The sequence below is a fragment of the Triturus cristatus genome, chromosome 6 (genome assembly GCF_964204655.1).
Source record: "Triturus cristatus chromosome 6, aTriCri1.1, whole genome shotgun sequence".
Classification (NCBI taxonomy): Eukaryota; Metazoa; Chordata; class Amphibia; order Caudata; family Salamandridae; genus Triturus; species Triturus cristatus.
Genome location: NC_140589.1, coordinates 1,477,392,071 through 1,477,413,549, shown reverse-complemented (window position 1 = coordinate 1,477,413,549; position 21,479 = coordinate 1,477,392,071). Strand labels below are relative to the sequence as shown.

Below are 21,479 nucleotides of genomic sequence, written 5' to 3'. Positions count from 1 at the left end.
ACATACAGCCCCATAATCTCGATCATCAGATGTAAACAAACTGAGCCACCACCCTTGCCTGCTCTATATCCATTACTTCACAGTCTTTCTGAACCTAGAATGCAGGCAAACAATATGGCCTTAGAGCAATAAAGGCCTGAGTCGAAGGGATCGGTGCTTTAATGGCTGTGAGAGCCCACTACAGAGGGCTCTAAGGCTATTTGAACATTCAGCCCCGAGAGGGCAGAATGTTCTAATTAGTAAAACAAAAGGCTTTTGGAGCCCGAGGGGGTTGAAATACCGTCGGGCTCTGTGAGGCCTTTGTTAAACACTGGAATGTTGATGCTCAGGGCTTCTACCGACCATTAAAAGCCCGGAGCATTCCATTGTTTTCAATGGAGTTCTCAATATTCCAATGTTCTAATTGTAGTTCGTGCCTTTGTTCTAAGCATTCCAACTTGCTGAGCTACCTTTAGCATTCCATATATATGTTGCTAATTTGCATTAATGTTTGATAGTATCAGGTCCTTTGTTTGTTACTTTGAAGTCAGGTCTGAACTCTGAAAATGATCCTCTTCCATTTTGGGGGTGTTTCCTTTGTATTAACCATATATGATCAGTGTTACTATAGGCATAGATCTACGCATGACAATGTACAGATTCTAACAGAATGTTTTTTACGATTGTAATAAGTACTGTACCATTTTGTAGCTGCGCTGTTTGTACTCTATTGATTACTTTAATGCTTTGTAAATATTTCATTTTACTGTCCAGAATGTAACATAATGAAACTAGAAGTACAGAATATATGTTTATCTAAAAGATAGCAGGATTGTTTTGATTAATAAAACTCGTCTAATAAACAACTATCTATGATTTTGTAATTTTGCTCATCCTACTAGACTAACATGCAACACTTGGCTATCATTAAACAAGAGGATCATATTCCCATATAGGAGAATTGTTTGTCATTCAACTCTAATTCCATGAAAATGAATACCTTAATTGTTTTAATTTGCTTTTGGACATTTGGGCTATGCTCTTATGTGAGTCATTGGCTTTAGCACGGGTTGTTATAAGTTTCTGCAATTTTTCCATCCTCTGTTTCTGCTGGGCTCTTCTCTTTTTTTGGTCTTCTTCCAGCTTTGCCTTTTCCATAATGGATTGCCTGGGTAAGAACACAAACTAATGCTGAGTCTTCTTGAATCTATCTGGGGCTTCAGGAGATGACTAGTAGGGCAAATGTTAAAGGACCACGGGAGAGGGAAATGTGTGTCATTTTGGGCATTATCACTATTGAGGAACACATGGCGGGAACACCAGGATGGACAAGTAATGTCTTCACTACTTTCATCTAGTTCTAGAAGGGAAATTAAGAAAACACACAAGAAGATTTTAGCTCTCAAGTATTTACATTTGTATGGAATAAAAATTGTAAATTACTTCAAAAAGACGACAGGTACATTTTACCTAACTGTGCAATAGTGAGGCCAAATATTGTGATGACATGGTTCAAACGCGTGCTACATTGTTTTATTAAAGGTAAATTGATAATGTCTTATTCCCTCTAAGTTTGTAATCTTTACAATCAAATTATTGGATTTGAAATTTCACCTGCATCTTTACCTAATAGCTTGTTGACGTCTTTCTGTAGATTCAGTGGTTCTTAGAGGCTCAAACTCCAATGCTTTACAAGGAGATGAATTTGCGCTGTAGCATCCTGAACGTGGCTTGCGCCTTGGAGTCTGGTACGGCCAACGGGTTTCGTACATCTGCTGCTCATCTGCTTGAATGTCCTCCAGGATCTTTTCTTTAGTGGATGCTATTTGCATTGTTCTGAGGCAAAAGGGCTCACATATAGTGACAGGTTTAGAGTCTTTCTTTTTGAGGAGTTGTTTCTGAAACTTTCTGTGTAGCTCCTCAAAGTCAGGAATTTGTGAGTTGATTTTGGGCTTATGCTGCAGTTCCTCTGAATGTAAACATTTGTGTTTGTGCGTGGCCAGTTTAGAGCGGGATGCCAAAAAGCTTCTGGGCTCAACTGAATTTTGTAAGAGCTCTTGAGCCCTCATCTGCATTTTAATCCCTCTGTAGAGCTCCTCTTCCTCTAACCTGTCACTGTTATTGCTGCTGTAGATTGACTTTGGAACAGGCTTTGCCTTAAACGGGCGTGCCTTCTTTTTAGGAGCTGGGAGGGCTTCTAGCTGCTCTTTCACCATTTCTTTCTTTCGCTCTTCTCTCTCGATAAACTGAAAAGGTTGTTGTGATGCCAAAAGAAGCTCTCTCCTTCGATCTTTCACAAATTTGCGCCGTTCTTCATTTCTTTCCATGATTTCACGATAAAGTGGGAGGAAAACAGACGCTGGAACAGGATTAGCTTTAAACTTCTTGTGACATTCTGCTTCTTCCTCCAGATATTTCTTAAGCAAGCTGTTCTCCATTTCAACCTCAGACTTGGTTTTGATGCAGTGTTGTTTTTTCTTAGCTTCTCGCAGGGTCATTGCGAAAGGTTCAGGAACTGTAATCTTTGGGGACCACTCCTTTGCCTTCTTTTCCCTTTTAGGCCTGGGGGACTTTTCTTTGCGTTCCACATAATCCTCGACAGAAAATCCATTCCACATTTTTAGGATCTGCTTCTCTACCGGTGTTAAAACTCTTAGTTCACTGAATGAACGTTCATCAATTACATCATCATCAGAGTCTTCTGAAGGACTGGAGTTCATGCTATGTAAGTCCAGCTCTGAAAATGATTTTTGTAAATAATTTTTCTTGGATGAATCCGATTTCCACGCTGATCTGGAAAAGAAAATACAATTTGTTAAAACCATCCGTTTGTGTTTAATAGGTCAGGTCCAATCTTAGCTGAGGACTCTCATTGCAACATGGGAGGAAGATGAGTGGTGATTGGGATGGTATTAGAAGGGAACAGCACCACCACTGGCTCAGTGTGAGATCCTATTAGAGCGAACCATTGATGGTCGTTGAACTACTACAGTAACTGGTTCTAGGGAAGAGGGGACATCATCCCTGGAGGTGACTTTAATGTCCCCCTAAATCGACAGCTGTACACAACAGCTAGTGTCTGATTTTATATTCTCCTTGCGTTAGACAGACTACAAAAGCTCTAGGGACATGACTTTGCCCAAACTCTTGGCCATTGCAAAGCCTACAATTTGCAAAATCACAGGCCTTACAACAACAAAGAGGGAAGTACAAAGTACACACCACGAATCAGTAACGTCTTTGACTATTTACGAACCAGGAGGTGGAGAACGGGGCATAAAAGGTGCATCCCCTTCCCAGTTCAACGTATCTAACGTAGCATAGGTTCAGCATAAAGCAAAGCACTGATGGGATTCCATGTTTGGCCTTCATGAGTGATAGTTGTTACAACTCGTGGCAGAAGAGAACTGTAAGGGTAAAGGTCAATCTGATGACTATAACAAGGCACAAACTTGTTTTGCCAGAACAGGGTGTAGCAAAGTATGACTTCAAATACGAAATAAAAGGAAAAACACATAAACCAAAAATAAAGGCACAGCATTCAAGGCATCATTCTCTACCCCCTCTTTAACTATTCTGGGCACCCAGCATTGAGGGGCGAAGAGTTAAGATGTGAAGAGACATCAATTGAGGAGTATGAAAGGAGGGAAGACATAACATAGTACAGGAAGACAAGGTGGTTCGAAAGCACTCCTTGAGGCACCCCGTAAAAAACAAACCCGACTGTGGACGTGAAAGTTACCTTGCAGCATGCGTGTCCTGCTTGCAGTACGGAACCACTCCCTCCAAATGAAGCTTTCGTTGGTACATGGATTCCAGCTGGGCCATGGTCTCTATGTGGGCCTTCTTTAGCTGCTCCAGCTGTGTGTAGTACTCTTTATTTGATGGATTCATTTCAGCAAGGTGGGTCCGGATAAGAAAGTCGCGATTTACACTTTGATTGACAGTTTGGTCACTCTCTGCATCAGAGCCAGAGTCAAAATCATCCTGAAGAAAGAGACAACAAAAGCCCCTTATGATTTGCCAACATCACAGAGAACAAAGAAAGGTGAGCTGCTATTGGTGCAAAATATCTAGGGGCAGGTTTAACAAAGGCCTTTGTCATATACACAACATGGAGGAAACTGCTGCTGTATCAGACCAGAAGAGTGTGTAAACACTGCACATCTTTTCTATCAATGGGACACAGAGGGCCACATGTGCTTTGCTATGTATAGGGCGAGACCACCCAATAGCTACAGTTCTTGGGAGGGAAAGGGAAGAAAAATATACCTCCACAGTAAAAGAACATACCCTGTGAATTTCTCCACTGATTATTCTATCGATATCTGACAGTGCAGAATAACTCTAGTAACACAGTTAACAAGACTGCAGACCATTTCTGCTTATCATCAATGTGCATGAGTAAATAGACTTCACTGTGTCACAGAAAATGCCCACTGCGCCACAGAATGTGCCAAACATTTAGCTATTGGTCTAAGTGAGTACATCGATAGTTGTGCAACAGAATGTAACCAATTTGTCAATTTTTGTGAATGCCCTAACACTGTGACAATGGAAATGTGTGGTGCCAGCCACGTGGCACCTGTGGTAACAGGGCTGTGCTCACCCTCGGCCCCTAACAGATGATGTTAGTTAAATGCAGAATAAGGTGTACTGCCCCAAGGAGGATCTGTGAAGGGTTCGCTATAGGACAGCCGCAACAGCCCTCCCTCAGCTGAGAAGAGCAACCTGTTAACAACACCTTAGCACAATGTATTTACTTTATCTAGAAGATACCCGTGGGTACCCAGTTCCTTTTAGCGTCTACCAACACCATACATAGACACACAATGCTAACTCACAGTGGCCTTCAAACAGTTTCCCACCGAGGACAGGGCTCCTTTGTCATTGTTTTTGAGCCTGATGGAGACTGTCACTTGGCCCATATGAACGGATGCGGGTGACATGTGTAGGGACACTGACACTGGCAGATGTCTCACAACGAGGGCATGGGTTGAGGAAGAAAATGGTAGATAAGATGAGAAGGCATAATACATTAAAGTAGTAACAAACTTAGTGTGCGCTCCCTTTTGTGACTACTTCCATCTTCTTGTGAATTTACACCCCAAGGGCCCCACACCAACACCATGAAGAAAAAAATTGTTCTGACAGTTACGTTACCAGGGGCTGGTGGCTGCTGTCAGTTCTGCAAACAAGGATCCAGTAGTGATTAAATTATGTCAGTGGTTACTGGTAAGCAGCGCCTGGTGCTTATTTCACAATAGAAATACACGCGTTAATGGAGACCAGAGACGAGACACTTCAGACCAGCCAACGGGACGGAGTGGTTGTTGATTTACTTTTATATGACTATTGTTAAAGGGACCTATCAGTGTAGAAAAAAACACTCTTACCCAGTCCTGCATCACTAACAGTCACCACTAATCGGCGTTCTAGAATGTTCCTTTGGTTGATCATGATGAGCTGGGATTTGGGATCTACTGTGACATCATTCGCCGAAAGCCCCTTTAATACGTCAGCTTTATTTGTTCGGTGTTAACCAGTGGTCCAATTGGGCAGGATCGCAGGGTCACGACGTGCCCATAGTTTTTTAGGTCTCGGCTCGAAGGCTGCGCTTGCGCAGTCTCGCTCCAAGATTTAATGTTTTGGAGTGGGGCTTTAACCCGCCCCTTTTTTTTACCTCTTCTCCATTGGCTGGCCTCTTGAATGCTGGCCAGCCATTGGAGAAGAGGTTTGTCTCTCCGAACAGGCCCCGTCCTTTTCGGATTCGGGGGCATGTTTTTTGCTACTTTTCTCATTATCTACTCCAGCCAATGGCAAGAGGAGAGAAAAGAAAAACACGCCTCCGAATCCGAAACCGCCGCTGCCTTTCTCCGAGGCATTTCTGCTTCGCCTCTGAGAAAGGCGGCGGTGTTCATGGCGTCCTCTCCCCCTGCTCTTGGCTCCCGTGTTGGCTGTTACAAACACGCTCGGAACCACACGTAGGTTACACATGACAACTGACTTACTTGATCCTCAGTTCACTAACACCATTGTCAACACGGCAAGGGCACCATGTTTCCGTTTTAAAAGTATCACTTTTAGTAAATAACACTAAATACAAAGATACAATGTGATAGACTGAGGAGAAACGCTCTTGAGTGTTAAATATGCTTTTTTTCCAATGTTGATGTTTGTTTGTTCCACTATTTACATGCCAAATATTGACACAAGCTCGGCTCCTGTACGGGATCGTAGAACCAGAGCTGAGCCCTCTTAATTTATTGTCTCGTCCACTTCTAACATTTTGGCGAACGTAACTTCATTAGTGTGAAGCCCCGCGTGCCTTTGTTTTGGTTGACCCGGTCGCTAGCTCGGTGCTACTGCAACAGCCGGCGGAACGCTGATGCTCATTGGATGACAGCCGGCAATAGGCCTCCATACCTTCCCAGAGACGTTTTAATGCAGGGGCAAAGTGGGCTCTGGCCCAGGGCCCCAGCCTTTCAGGGGGCCCCCTGACAGAGTCAGCTTCGTTCTCCAGAGTTTCGCCCCAAGTACCTTGAATATTTCTTAAACAGATTGTTTTAAATACTGTTTTCCTTTAACTTATTTTTTATGTACCTGATGTGTGAGAGTCTACTACAGCCATTTTGCAGAAAATTTTGTGTTTAGGTTTCATGCAATATACATTAAAAAAAGTTTCTTTTAGATCAAAATAAGGCTTAACATGTGAGAAATGGGAGGGCGTCACAGAAATTATTTGGAGTAATATTGATGAGCTGCTGCTGTGTTACAATATTGAAAACACACATAACTATCCCTGAATAGTAGATGTAAACACATTTAGGGCCTTATTTATGGAGAAGTGATGCATCGCTGTGTGAAAACAGGGATGCATCACTTCTTAGTGCGCCCTCCTTGCGACATGATGGATGCATCATATTTACATGTGAAAGGGCCTGCATCAGTCATACGCCTGCTGTGAGGCAGGTGTAAGATACTGACGCAATGGCGTCCAAGAAGTGGCGCACTGAGTTCTCATAGATTTCAATGCACCACTTCTATGAGAACACCAACCCTGCATACATTATACCTGGCGCAGGTATATTGTGGTGCAGGGGTTTACAAAGTGTCGCATCTGCGTAGATGTGTCACTTTGTAAATAGGGCGCAACATGGCACATTTTGTACGCTACCGGTGCGTCACAAAAAGTGACGCACTGGCGGCATAAAAGTGAAGCAAGGCCTCATAAATAAGGCCCTTAGAATTTGGACGGGTGTTCCTTTGCACTGTCAGGGACCTAATGAAATGAAACGAAATAGTGTATTTAATAAAGCGCGCAGCTACTCAGAATAGTGTCCTGGCGTGTGACAGCAGAAGAAAAACATGCGTAAAAGACCCATCACTTATTAAAAAGCCAGGTTTTTAAGTTCTTCCTGAAAGAGAGTAGACCTGTGGTTAGTCTCAGAGACTCAGGAAGTCTATTCCACAATTTTGCGCCTAGAAAGGCGAGGGATCTGCCACCAGTTTTAGGCATGATGGCCAGGTTGGTATTGGAAGATCTTAGGGGTCTAGATGTTGTGTAGCGATTAACTCGCTTATTTAGGTAGCTGGCTCCTAAGCAGTGTAAAGCTTTAAAGAAGATGGTCATCGCTTTGAAGTCGATCCGTTCTTTTATACGGAGCCAGTGTAGACACTTAAGAATAGGGGTCATACTAGATCTGGGTTTAGGTCTCAGGATGGCTCTGGCCGCCGTGTTTTATACCACTTGTAGGTGCTGGATAAAGGATTTGGGAAGTCCGAGGTACAAGCTGTTGACATAGTCAAGCTTTGATGTCACCAGAGCCTGCACCACGATCTTTCTACTCTCAAGCGGTAACAGTGGCATGAATTGTTTTAGCATCCGGCGTATGCCAAAGCAGGCGCCAGTTAGATTTTGGATTTGAAAGCGCATGAAGAGTGTCTTGTCTATGACAATTCCTACGTTTTTGACTTTCTCCTTTTCCGCAGGCAGGGCGGCAGATCTTTTGGCCACCAAGAGCTCCAGTCAGGAGTTTCTGGATCACCAAAGAAAACAACTTCAGTTTTGTCAGGATTGCACTTTAGCCAGTTAAAAACCTTTGTGAGGCAAGACCTAATCATTGCCCCGTCAAAGTCGGTTCCTTTTTCACATGTAAAAAACAGCTGAGTGTCATCAGCATAGGAAACAATTTTGGTGCCCTCTTCCTCTACCAGAAATGCAAGGGGGGATAGATATATATTAAAAAGGGTAGGACTGAGAATGGAGCCCTGAGGGACACCTACATTCATGGCCGGAACCCAGGATGAGAAAGTGGGGAGCCAGATGTCCTGAGATCTATTTGCCAAGAAGGATGACATCCATGTTAAGGTGGTCCCCCCGGCCGATGTTAGCAAGTCTTTCCAGGAGCCTCTCATGTGGGACCGTATCGAAGGCCGCCGACAGATCGAGCAGTATCAGAACAGCCTTGCCTCCCTGGTCCAGCTTAGCCTTGAGAAATTCAGTCACTTCCAGCAGAGCGGACTCCGTACTGTAATTAGCCCTAAAACCGAATTGGTACTCATAAAGGAGCTTCCCATCTTCAATGTGTTTATGGAGGACCTTGTTTACATGCTTTTCTAATACTTTGGAGAGGGCCGGAAGAAGGGAGATTGGCCTGTAGTTGGCAGGGTCAGTCGGTTTGTCGTTAGCCTTTTTTATCAGTGGAAGAATCTTAGCATTCTTCCCTAATTTCGGCATTTTGCCTGAGGAAAGAGAAGCATTAAAGAGCTGGTTTACCATGGGGTTTATGGTGGGAGCTAATAGGTTCAGGATATTCGCTGGACATGGGTTGGTAGGAGAGCCAGACTTAATGCTTTGGAGGAGGGTCAGCGACTCTTCAAGCTGAAACTCAGGGAAAGCTAGTAAAGATGGAGGATCCAAGGGGTGACATTTGCTATTAGAATTACTGTAGAAGGTCAGTTCTTCCTCTGAGATGTTAGTGAAGGCTTGTTGGATCACAGATATCTTTTTGTGGAAGAATTGAGCTATTTACTTAGACCATTCTTCCGTGCATGGCCCTTCCTTTGTGACAGCTTTCGGGGCGGTAAAGGATTTAACTATGCTAAAGATTTCCTTACTCTTATTTTGGGCATTTTCTATCTTGGTTTGAAAGAAGTTTTTCTTGGCTGCCTTCACGAGAATGTAATGAGCTTATAAGATGTCTTTATACACCTTCCTGTCCTCAGGTAGATAGGATTTACGCCATTTCCGTTTCATTTTCTACAATTTCTTTTTCTAGATCTGAGGGGATCATTAAACCATGGAGCTGGTGGGGCCAACCTCTTTGAGGAGCGGAAAACGACCAGTACCGCTGCACCAATGTTGGTTCGGAGCCATGAATCTATTGAGAGGGCGTCTGAGCTGGGGCAGCCAGACAGCTCCGGTGAGAAACGACCGTGGGCGTCTGCTAACATCGGGATGGATATTTTATGGAACGTCCTGGAATTAGGGACCCTATGCCCTGCGTTAGCCCGAGGGGCTGTGGCAGAGTTGGGAATTATGAATTTTAATAGGAGGTGGTCAGACAAGCTAATGGGAAGAGGTAGGCTTACTGATATGTCAAAGTTGTGAAAAATTTGGTCTGGGGTATGGCCCTTCTCATGGGTGGCCGAAGGAATAGATGGAAACATGTTGCAGGCCTGTAGCGTCTCCAACAAGGAAATTGTTTGAGGGTCTTTTCCATTGTCCATATGTATATTGAAATCTCCCAGAATAAGGCAGTTGTTGTATTTTAAGGCCAGGGAGGAGGTGGCTGTATTAAGCGTGGTAATACAATGTCTAATTGCACCGGGAGGTCTGTTAATCAGAAAAACAGCCATGCTATGATGGGGGGATAAGGTACAACGGAAGCCTAAGGACTCTGCACCCTTGATGTTTTCCATCGGGATCGAAGAGCAGTCTAGTTTTTGATTGTAAATTATGGCGGCACCGCCCCCCTTCCCACTCGGTTGGTCCCTCCTAAGGATTTTATAACCCGTAAGGATGGCCGAGGTGATAGTAGGGTTGGTAGCTTTCAGTCAGCCAGATCTCAGTGAGAAATAAAACATCAGGCTGTTTGTCTAAAAGTAGGTCATAAATGTGTGGTTCATGCTTTTGCATAGAGTGACAATTTAAAAGGGTAGCTTTAAAGTCCTCTGTTTTCTTATTGTTTTTACACTTATTGTTGCGTGGTAGGATCTGAGGTGCGAGTTTCCTGGGCTGGCGGAGAGACTAGTTGCAGTTATTGCATCAAACGTCTACCTCCAAGCTCGGAGCAGCTGCAGAACACTGACAAAAGTGTAGCCGCCTAAGGCTAAGCAGTTTTTCCCTATTGTAATATAGAAGAAGAAACTCACCGGCGGGGAACTGGGCAGCATGGCCCGTGCCGGATGCCTCCAGGACGCCTCAGGGCGCAGACGGGCTTGCCTTTGGTGAGCTGTCAGCGCGCCAGTGGCACGCGTCAGCTGTACACATCCGTTTGCATCGGGTATATATAGGCTAATGCCTATGATGCAAACTTGATCGCTAAAGCAGCTGAGGAAGCGGAAACTGCGTGGGCAGAAGTGAGGAGCCCGATAGTAGCCCCAACCCTCTGTACAATCGGGGTATCAGCGGCGGTGGACCAGGATTGGAGGAAAAGCGAGATGTGAATCGGAGCAGCTAAGGAGGTGTAGGCAGGAAGAATCAAGTGCAAGTGCCTGTAGGTAGGAGAAATTGTTAAAAAGCAAAGAGTAATTCAGCCACACATATACATTTTAAAAAGTATTAAGGGCAGGAAACAGTAAATCCTACCGCAGTCAGCTGCGCGCGTCCGTTTACATCGGGAATATATAGGCTAATGCCTATGATGCAAACTGGATCGCTAATGCAGCTGGGGAAGCGGAAACTGCATGGGAAACAGGGGCTCATATTGGATCATAAATTCAAAGCTGTTCTGAACAGGGGCCCCCAAAACATGTTTGGCCCAGGGCCCCCAAAATCCTTAAGATGTCCCTGTACCTTCCTTCTCTCGATGCACTTTTCCGGAGATAGCCGAAGCACCGAAGACGTCATGTTCGGCGACAGCCCTAAAGGGTTTGGTAAAAAAAAAAAAAGTACAAAGAGAAAGGAAAAGAGAAAGAGGCGGTGGCCCTGTCTGTACCCGAGGCAACCGGGACGCGGCACCCTTCACCCCCTCCCCACACACAGTCCCTCCTGCGACCCCTCCTACTCCTGGAGCCCGGCAGACATGGCGGCCAACATGTACCGCGTCGGAGGTATGTGGGGGATGATGAATGGGAGCAGGAAGCGGCCGCTGTGCCGCACTGACAGCAGCAGTGATAGGAGCAGCAGTGATAGGAGCAGAAGTGCGGCGGGGCGGGGGCGACGGCGGAGGGGATGGCATGGCCAGTGAGAGCATCCCTGGCAGCAATAATAGCATCATAACGCACCGCACGTTGTAAATTTGATACTTGTATAGCGCACTACTCACCCGCAAGGGTCTCAAGGCGCTTGTACGAATACCGCTGTGGAACCCATCCTGGCTTTCCCTGTGAGGCGTCCACTCCTGGGCACCCCCAAGGTGAAGGCCAGGCATCCTTAGCGTTGTGGGGGCCGTTGTGGAGATTAAGCAAGCTATTGCCCAGAGTTGCAGAGTGGGACTCCATGATTGGAATAGGCACTGAGGCGAGAATTATCAGGTCCGTGGAATTTTTGAGCCCAAGATCCGCCGAGGCGGGGAATTGAACCCTGGTCCCGGGCTAGATCTCTGCATCAGGGTCTGCCGCTCTAATCATTGAGCCACACTTCTCCAGCTTGTACAGCTTTGCAGTATCGCCCAGCGTTGCTGCAGGCCCGTACCACTCCAGTGCACATCATGCAGCATTAGAATAGAACACACTGACCCTGCGTACCCTGAGGCGGCACCTGTAACTTCAACCGGAGGGCCCCGACACCACCTTCCCCCGTTCACACACGTGTGTGGGCCATGGAGATGCTCTTGTTCTGTTTCTTGACCCCGGCAAGTAGGTGCCCTCACTCAAAAGATGGGGTTTGTGACGTTCGACCGCCCACCCAAAGTAGACACTCCTCTATTAAGTCGCCTTTAAACACTATTTGAAGTAGTAATAAAAGTAAATTGTAGAGCAGTGCCACCTACTTTGGGTAACCAATATGTACACGTGGCCCGAGCAAGAAATGCTTTCTAAAACTGTTAGGGAATTGCAACAAAAAAAAAGTAATAGGAGGCTGGTATAGCGAAGGTAGCGTCGCCACTAAAAAATAAAGGACAGCACCAACAGAGGCTGTGGAGGGGCAAAACTGACAGAATACTATTTTATCTTAAAGTAGCACACCGGTAACCTGAGTGGAGCAGAAGGCGCCCTGGCAGATAATCTGCAAGCAAACCAAAACCATAGTGATTTACCAGAACGAGAGCAGTGTCAGAACCTGGTAAAGTGTAAGAAACATTTAGCAGCGGTGGAAGATGTCTTGTCTACTTTTCTATGCAACTTTGTTTTTTTGTATCTCCAATAAGCACTATTTGCTGGGCTTTTAAGGATCTGGGACATGTTAGGTCCTGTGGTTTTTGCGTAGTGTTTCAGTACTGGGTTCAATAGTTTCTAAATATTTTCTTCTCTTTTTAAAGCATATTAATTTTTTATCCATTCTTAGTATGCGCCACAGTTTGTGTACCATTACTTCATGGTGGGCAGAAGTGTCTATGCCCCTTTAGCCGTAATCGTTTAACTACCAGTAGGGGTACGTTAAGCAGTTTTCCTTGGATACCCCCATTTGATCCCCATCATCCATCCCAACAACACTGAGTCAGGAAACCTGGGTAGTCGCATGTCCACGATTTCATCCATTGCATGTAATACTTCGACCCAATATGTTCTTAATTTCGGGCAGTCCTATATGATATGTGTTGTCATTAAGTCTTAGGCTGCACATCTACATCTAATACTTACCTGAATATTCTGGATACTAGTTGTTATCTTTTACTTTTCTCAATCATTGTTCAATCTCAGTTAGTGGGTATTTTGCTGCTTCTGTTGTCTGTGTGTGCATGACCTAGTGTCTGATCGGTGCATATCTATCCATTTCTGTTTCCCCCGAACCATAGTCTGTTTTAAGTTGTTCAACTGTTTTTAATCTCCCTTTAATAAAAGAAGTTTCCAATTGAGAGGCATCATCTTCCAGCTTTTAAACAAATACCTCCCTAGCCTGCTATGGGCAAATTTGTGGGTCCCAAGTTGTGGTATGTAGGGCAAGGGGTGTTTGTGAGTCAATCGGTTTCTCCTACGGTAGAGGTTCTTAAAGGTTTAGCATATGTGGACCACCACTGAATCACTACGGGAAGCCGTGGACCCTCGCTTAAACATTTTCTATTATTTGAAGCTCAAAACATTACATAGATACGGAAACAAGTATACATCTAACCAATAAACAAATGATTAAATATTTGATTTCATTCACTAGCAAAGCATTGCAACAATTGAGATTTTAATGGGAAGTTTGGAACTTTTTAAAGGGTAGTTTCATTTTTAAAGGATGAAGCAATATGCCAGACTATAGTATACCGCTTTGTCGTTTTTACTCCTAATGCATGCTTTTTTCTTCTTCAGCACATAGCAGTGCTGCTTTAATTTGGAACACCAATCATCCATGCTAGATTCCCTTTGCTTTACTAGCGGTGCTCTCACAAGTCAAGATAAGAATACCAACTACATTTTTATCTACTGTAAGAAATTATATTATCACTTTCACTCTCTCTTTCACTACCTCTCTCTCTATCTCACTACATCACAACATCACTCTATGCTTATATATCACTACCTCACAACATCCCTCTCCCTCACTACCTCACTCTTTCACTACCTCACTCTCTCTATCTCACTACCTCACTCTCTATCTACCTTACTCTCTCTCACTACCTCACTCTCTATTTCAATACCTCACTCTCTCTCTGTATCTCACTACCTCACTCTCTCTCTGCTAATGCAATAGGTATCACATATGCAAAAAAAAAAGCTAATGCCAATAGAAATGACAATGCCATTCATTTAGGGATACAAAAATGATTAAAAAAATAATGAGCAATACCAATAGCTCTACCTATAATATTGCCGAGACCATTGCATTGTAAATGCTTGTTAATTTAAGGAAAACAGTTCCCCTACTCTCTGTGAAAAGACAACCATCCCCGGAAGGTTAATTCAGAGAGAAGAAATGCTCCAGCTGCCGTGAAAAGCAGAGAGTCTCCTGTGCTGTAAAACCGAGGGAGGGGCCGACAGCTAAACAAGCCTTCTTGCCAGGGTGTCTGCTTCCCTGAAAGGAATGTTAATGTGCGGAACTGGTCAATCTATAAATGTAAAGGGGGCTGGAACTGGTCAATCTGTAAATGTAAAGGGAGCTCCGGAGCCAGTATTGGCTTTGAGAAAGGGAATCCCTTGACACTTCCTGATGACACAGATGTATTCTTTTTAAGTGATATTGGAAAGGAGTTACCAGCTGAGAGTTGAAGTGTGTGCTTTTTAAAGGAGCGTCACGTAACTCAGGCACCTGCACCCAGGGGCCTGTTAGTCCCTAACTATTTTCTTCACTGCTTCAACCCGGATTCAATTCCGTGGCTCTCTGATTACAGACAGACCTCTGCAGTGCATTAACTAACAGAGTTTTCATGAAGTACGATTGCGCATTTACCAATGATTAACTTTCATTTAATTTACATTTAAGCTGTTATTTTGTATGGACATGCCTAAAGATTAAAGACTGAAAAAAAAATTACAGCATATTATTTTTTTTTTTTTTTAGATACGCCTTTGACCTCGCCCCCATGATTACTCGCCCCACCCCCATTGTGCACAGAATCAAAGTTCCCTTACATTTTTTAATGCACTTCGACCGCTGTTGTTAATAGTCTTGTGAATTGTAGCCCTGGCCTCAGCAGACAGCAGGGCACTTCATGACCTCTCTGCATACTGCAACAGAAGCTGGTTTCAGCCAAATGAACTTTATAGCTGCTATCCTGTAATCCAAAACAGTGTTAAGCTTATTTAGAGATTTGTGGGATAAAACCATCTGTCACCACAGACTGGAACAGGACAACAGAACAGCCAGTGTACGCGGGGGGTGAACTAGCCTCTGATACAGGTGCAGGGACTGTGGTGCACTCCTGCTGCCTTCTAATGTTTGGAACAATGCAAATACAATTCTTAAACTAACTCCTTGCCCGGCACTGTTTGCAGCTTGTTTTGAGCCAGCGAGGAAACCAGCAATAGAGGGAACTAAATGGTGCTCCGGCATTTGATGAAAAGGACCCGGGTTACCGATGGGTGTCTGGCTGTCCTGAGAAACGACCTCAGGGATTTCTGTAGGGGCGCAGAGACTAACAATGGGAAACACGCCTCTGAATCTGGATTCTACGTGTGAACTCTGGGGTCCCAGCGTGTTTCTATCACATGAGACTGTTGGGGAAGATGCCACCTTTTGCTGCCCAGTATCTGTGGGAATCTGTGGCGAGAGCAGGGATTCTATCCAGAATACTCTGTGATAATAACTTAAATGGGGCTTACTGTCAGCAGTATTGAGTTTGCAGCGGGTTCAGAATTTTACCCAGAATGCACTGTGGCAACATCTGGGGGTTCCCGTCAGTGAGATTTTGAGGCAGCAGCGGTTTCAGAACATAGCAGGGAGGATATTCTAACTAGGGTATGCCACGTATAACCGTGTGACGCTCTCTTCTGTTGTCTGCTGTTGCGCCATTTCTTCACGTTTCATTGTGGCCATAGCACTAGAATACATTATGCGATATCTGTGATTGAAGTCTTCCTATAGGAGGGTTTTTGAGACTGCAGAGGGTTCAAAACATAGTGATGAGGCGATTCTATCCATAACGCACCATGGCAACATTCAATCTGGGCTTCCTGTCGGCATGATTGTGAACCTGTAACAAGTTCAGAACATGGAGGCGAGGCGAGTCTTCCCAGAACGCATAATGCCAATAACTTGCTTGGGGCTTTCAATCGACATGTTTGTGAGGCTGCAGCGGGTGCAGAACCTGGAGATGAGGCAAGTCTATCCTGAAGACACTATGCAATAACTGTTATCCGCGGAGTCCTGTTGGCATAATTTTGAGGCAGCAACAGGTTTAGGCCAAGATGGTGAGGCAATTCTATTCAGAAAACACTTTATAATAGCACTATGGCAATATTTGTTATCTGGGCCTTCCTGTCTGCATGATTGGGAGGATGCAGCCTATTTCAGAACAGGGCAGTGAGATTTGTTTTCAATCTATACAAAGTCAGTTATGAGTTTATGAGCGCCAGGTGCCTCTCAGGAGCTTACTCTGGCTCATCAGATACATTTACGGCACTTTGTGTTTGTCCACCATGCTTGTTACGATCTCCAGCCGCAGTACATTAGAGTGAGACACCTTTATCATGCTCCTCGCCGCTCTCTATGCTCAGGTCACTTCTCACTGTTCACCATTCTGTGCTTCAAAGGTTCCTTCCTTGGCGGTAGGGACATTTAGGTTACTGTCCCTTAGATTTGGAACAACCACAATTTTCCGCTTTGAAAGACTGTCCACCATGAGAGCTTTAGGGAAAGCCTCAAATATTACCAATTTCGAAAATACCTGGGACTTGTCTTTTTTTGCAGTCCTAGCACCAAGATACCATTAGGTAAGTGTGCCCCCACAAGCACCCTACTCATGGGCATATGTATCAAAGACTGGTTTTGCGATTCTCAAATAGCGATTTTTAGAGAATCGCTATTTGAGAATTGCAAAACGAGATGTAAATAAAAAATTGCTAATAATTTGCGATTCCTTGATATTCCTTAATTGTGAATCGCAAATAGAGATGCGCAATTAAGGAATTCCTTCCCATTCATGCCTAAGGGCTAGGAGGCCCATAGGAATGAATGGGAAGACATTCTCAATTTGCGATTCGCAATTAGAGAATCACAAATTGAGAATGCAATATCCAGGGTGTCATCAGGACACCCTGTTGCACCCCTGAAATATGTATGTGTGCACATGTGGCGCACATACATGCCCTAAGGGTATGTATGTGTGCCGCATGGCACTTTGAAAAATGCAAAAAAGTGCATTTTTCAAAGAAATCGCAAATTACCACCAACTTGAAGTTGGTGGTAATTTGCGATTCCTTAAGGCCAAATTGCACTTTTTCTGTGGTTCTTACATTGCATTTAAGGAATCGCAATTTGCGAATCCTTAAATGCAATCGCAAAATAGGGCAATCGCAAATTTTGCGATTCCTTATTTTGCGAGGCTGTTTTTCATTCATACATACATACCACTAAGCACAATTGCGATCGCAAATGCCGAAATTCTGCGAATTTCAGTGTTTGAGATCGCAATTTGGAATGATACATATGCCCCTCAGTCATTACGCCAGTGCCAATTTTTAAGACAACACGAAGCAGCTGTTTTAAAGCATGTTTGTGACGACAGTGTGTAGTAATTCACTCCAAGGCAATCTGGTTGAGGAGTGAGTTTATTGAAGAGTAGACTACACAGCAATTGATCACCTGCCAGTACAGGCAAGAAGTAGCCAGTGCTGTTACAGAGTTTCTTCTTCAAACCATAATATTCTTAGCAAGCACTTGACACTGTGACATCACAGCATCAGCAGAGCAACATAGTAGAATACAACACGGTGAAAGATTTTAACTTTGGGATTGATTTCAAATAAGGCTACATGGCAATAGGCAAGAATAATATTGACTTGATTTTTTACTAAGGAAAGTGCTGAGCTGTGTTTAGATCATCTGCATAAATAATGCAGAAGTCACAGAGCTTCTACATAATGAGCAATAGTCTTGGTTTTGATCTGAAGGTTTTATAGTTCCTTTACTAAAGAGCTTAATTTGTAATGAAAGAAAAAGGATAAGCGCAAGGCCCTGAAGTTTTTCTAAAGAGCCAGTGAGTACTTGAGTTGTTGAATACCTAGATTGTCTTGTCTTTATGCCTCTTTCTTCCACAATACACTTCCTGTTTGTCTCACTATCGCAGTGTCCAATGCAAGACAAGAGAGTTACTCAATAAGCAGACCAGAGAGTTAAGAGAAGCATTAGGTTTATTCCAAACACCTCAGTCACAGCATACCAACTGCCAATTCCGGAGCGCGCAAGCATCTCACTCTACATTCTAGAACTTTGTGACCGCAAGGTTCCACTGTTCTAATCTATTCTACAATGTTCTGGTATGTTCTACAGTGCAAGCGATATGGGTGAAGGACAGATACCACACATCTTCCTTTCATCAAAAAATATATTTTCCTCAGATTCCCAAGCTAGAAAGCTTGGAAACAACACAGTGAATAACGTATTTGAAAAAGACAAGCAAAATATACAAATACGTTTAGAAAGGATTTTATTTCATGGCTTCACAGACTTAAAATTAGACATGAGTATCATATTAGACTTCCAAGGATAAGGGGAACTTAACAACAATTAAATAACTGTTGGTGTATTACTTGACTAAGTAATCTTTTAAGAAACTCGGGGGCGAGTCACCCGTTCACTTGATGTGACTAGAACCACAGTGTTTTTCCCGTTTTGTATCACAGGACAGTCGTTCGTATGTACACTTTGACCTTGCTTCACAGTTTTTTTCATGTGTCTCCGAATTGTGTCCAGGCCAGTAATGTTTCGCCACCCTCCCCAGATTCCATATTCTATCATCCTGTGTCTTGACCACCACATTGCAAAACAGCTTTATGTGTTCAATACATTTTGACCATTGTTTGTTACCAGTTGGAACTTTCACTTTTACCCAATCACCCACTTTAAACTCGATAACCTGGGCCTTATGCAATTTGTCAAACCTCTCCTTGCGGGCTGCCTGCAACTCTAACTCCTTTTAACTTCACTGTTGGCTAACATCAACCCTCACCCAGTCTTTGTGCCATTTCATCCACCCAGGTACCAGTCTAGAATTGGGCTTCCTACTCTTTAACAACTCAAAGGAAGTCATATCTGTCGATGGATGAGGAGTTAAGCGATAAGTCTCAATTCACCTCCACACCTCTTCTTTCCAGCTCAACCCATTAGCTCTAGCCAGCTGAATACCCTCTTTGAGTGTTTTGTTAAATCTTTCTATTGCCCATTGATTTCTGGGTGATTCAGGGCACTAAGTTTGTGTGTTATTCAATTATACTGCATAAACTCCTTCATTTCTTAGGAGCAAAACTACACCAGGGTGTTGGGTAGTCTCTCTCGTAAGAAGACCCCTACCAGGAAGTTTGTAACTTAGGTTGGGCTGATGTCAGAGACAAATTTGATTTCTGGCCATCTTGAATACAAGTAGACTAAAACTAGAATATATGGGGAATTCCTCTCCTCTGGCAGTGGTCCACTGATATCCATTGGTACATCTGTCCAAGGACCTTCAGGTAGGGTGTAACAATGTATGGGTGAAGTGTGCAATTTCGCAACCTTTTAACTGGTGGTGCAGGCTATGCAATTTCTGATCTCTCTTTCTACCAGTACATCCATCCCAGGCCCCCAAAAGTCTAACCTCAACCTTTGCCAGGTTTTGGTGATTCTCAGATGGCCTTTGTGTGCTATATTAATCAGTTTTCTCCTGAGAGTTTCAAGAGGTATCAATTTTGTGCCTCTGAAGAGACATCCATCTATTTCTGGTAATTCTTCTTTGATCATCCAATATGGCCTCAGACACTCTTCATTCTTTTTTACACCATCCCACCCCTGGATTAACAAATCTCTTACTTTACTTAGATTAGGGTCTGTTTCTAACTCTTTTGTCCAATTTCCCTCCTCAACCTCCACTTTGATTGTCACAAACTTTCTCTTCCTTTTCAATGTTATCAACCAATCAGGAAAAGCAATCTGCTGGAAAGTTACATGTTCCAGGGATATATTGTACATCAAATGTGTATTCTCGTAGATTAATGACCCTTCTTTTAATTTTACTGGAAATTACCTCCAGCCCTTTTTTTGTAAACACTGAGTTGCTTGTGGTCTGTCCTTAAATAGAAATTGAACACAGCCCCCCATATAAAGTTCTTGAATTTCTTTACTGCCAATGCTTCTTTTTCAATTACAAACTAGTTGACATCAGATTGCCAAAGTGCTCTTGAGGAAAATGCATTGGTTTCCTTACCTTTTCCAGTTTCTTGTAGAAGTACAGCCCCTAGCCCTTTTGAACTGGCATCTGTTGTTATGATTATTCATTTGCACTGGAACAAACATTTGCAAGTCTGGTGCAGTGGTCAGGGCATTCTTAATATCTTTAAATTCTCTTTCGCAATGCCCATCCCACTCAAAGGTCACCCGATTTTTCAACAATGTGCGCATATGGCACATTCGGCTGGCAAAGTTGATGATGAACTTACTATAAAATTCTATCATTCCTAAAAAAGATCTCCGCTTGTCTTTGGTTTTGGGTGCCACTAATTTCAATATGGTGTTCACCAGATCTGCCTTGGGTTGTACCCCTTCAGAAGTGACTGTATGCCCAAGATAGTTTATATCAGAACATTGGATTTACGGGTTAGTGCAAATGCAAATTCAGTTACTCATGCAAAAAGTCTTCCCACTTGTTGGATTTTTCTGAATGACATAGCTGGCATTAGGGGATAGAAAAGGAGTAAGACCAGCTGGTGGGAGTTAATGCTATCCCTGCAAAAATGTCCCTATCTTGGACGCACGCAGGGGAATACTTCTGCAAAAAGCTGCTGCAATTGTGTTATTAGGGACGGTGAGGGAAGGGAGCACACCCCAGTGTATAACAGGAGTATAGGGAAAGGAGGTTCCCTGTGGGGGCGAAACTGAGCAAATATTGGCAAACCCAATAGTTATTGCCTACAAGAGAGCTATTCGCTTTGTCAATGTTTTTTAGTCCTGTTGTACGGCAGCATGCTGATAGTGGGAGGGGGCAAGCAACAGAAAGGAAGCAGGCATGGAGGCGAAGGATGGAGGCATGCAACAGGAAAAACGCTGGCATGGAGAGGACGGGGTGGGCAAGCAATTCTAAGACACACTTACTATCACAGTGCTTCAACCAAACAAAACAAGCATTTGCAATGCAATAGGTCTCGCATTACTAAAAGTTTGAGTTATTGGTGTTGCATAATTATTTGCAAAGCCAATAGCTCAAACTTTCAGTAATGCAGGACTTATTGCATTGGTATAATCGGGGCACCCGCGCTTTACATTTAATGTTATAAGTAATGTGCGGGTGCCGCGATTATACCAAAAGTAAAGAAATAGATGTTTTTTTCTATTCCTTTACTTTTGGTATAATCGCTGCATCCGCGCTATACTTATAACATTAAAAGTAAAGCACGGGTGCCGCGATTATAACAAAAGTAAAGAAGTATAGAAAACAAAAATCTATTTCTGTACCTTTGGTATAATCGCGGCACCCGCGCTTTACTTTATAATGTTATAAGTAAAGCGCGGGTGCTGCGATTATACCAAAAGTAAAGGAATAGATTTTTTTCTATTC

The 21,479-nt window shown here is 43.6% G+C and overlaps 1 protein-coding gene across 5 annotated transcripts in view; it reads right to left on the bottom strand.

The window, feature by feature from the left end:
- FAM161A (FAM161 centrosomal protein A) overlaps positions 1 to 21,479 on the bottom strand; it is a 103,360-nt gene that overhangs the window by 41,629 nt on the left and 40,252 nt on the right. For 3 of the 5 annotated variants that reach the window (XM_085612583.1, XM_085612582.1, XM_085612581.1), the window contains 3 exons: positions 3,722 to 3,966; positions 1,606 to 2,772; positions 980 to 1,147 (listed from right to left, as the gene is read on the bottom strand). In XM_085612583.1, the coding sequence (XP_085468709.1) occupies positions 980 to 1,147; positions 1,606 to 2,772; positions 3,722 to 3,966 (1,580 nt within the window). The remainder of the gene's footprint in view (positions 1 to 979; positions 1,148 to 1,605; positions 2,773 to 3,721; positions 3,967 to 21,479) is intronic. The other 2 variants (XM_085612585.1, XM_085612584.1) reach the window with 1 other exon arrangement.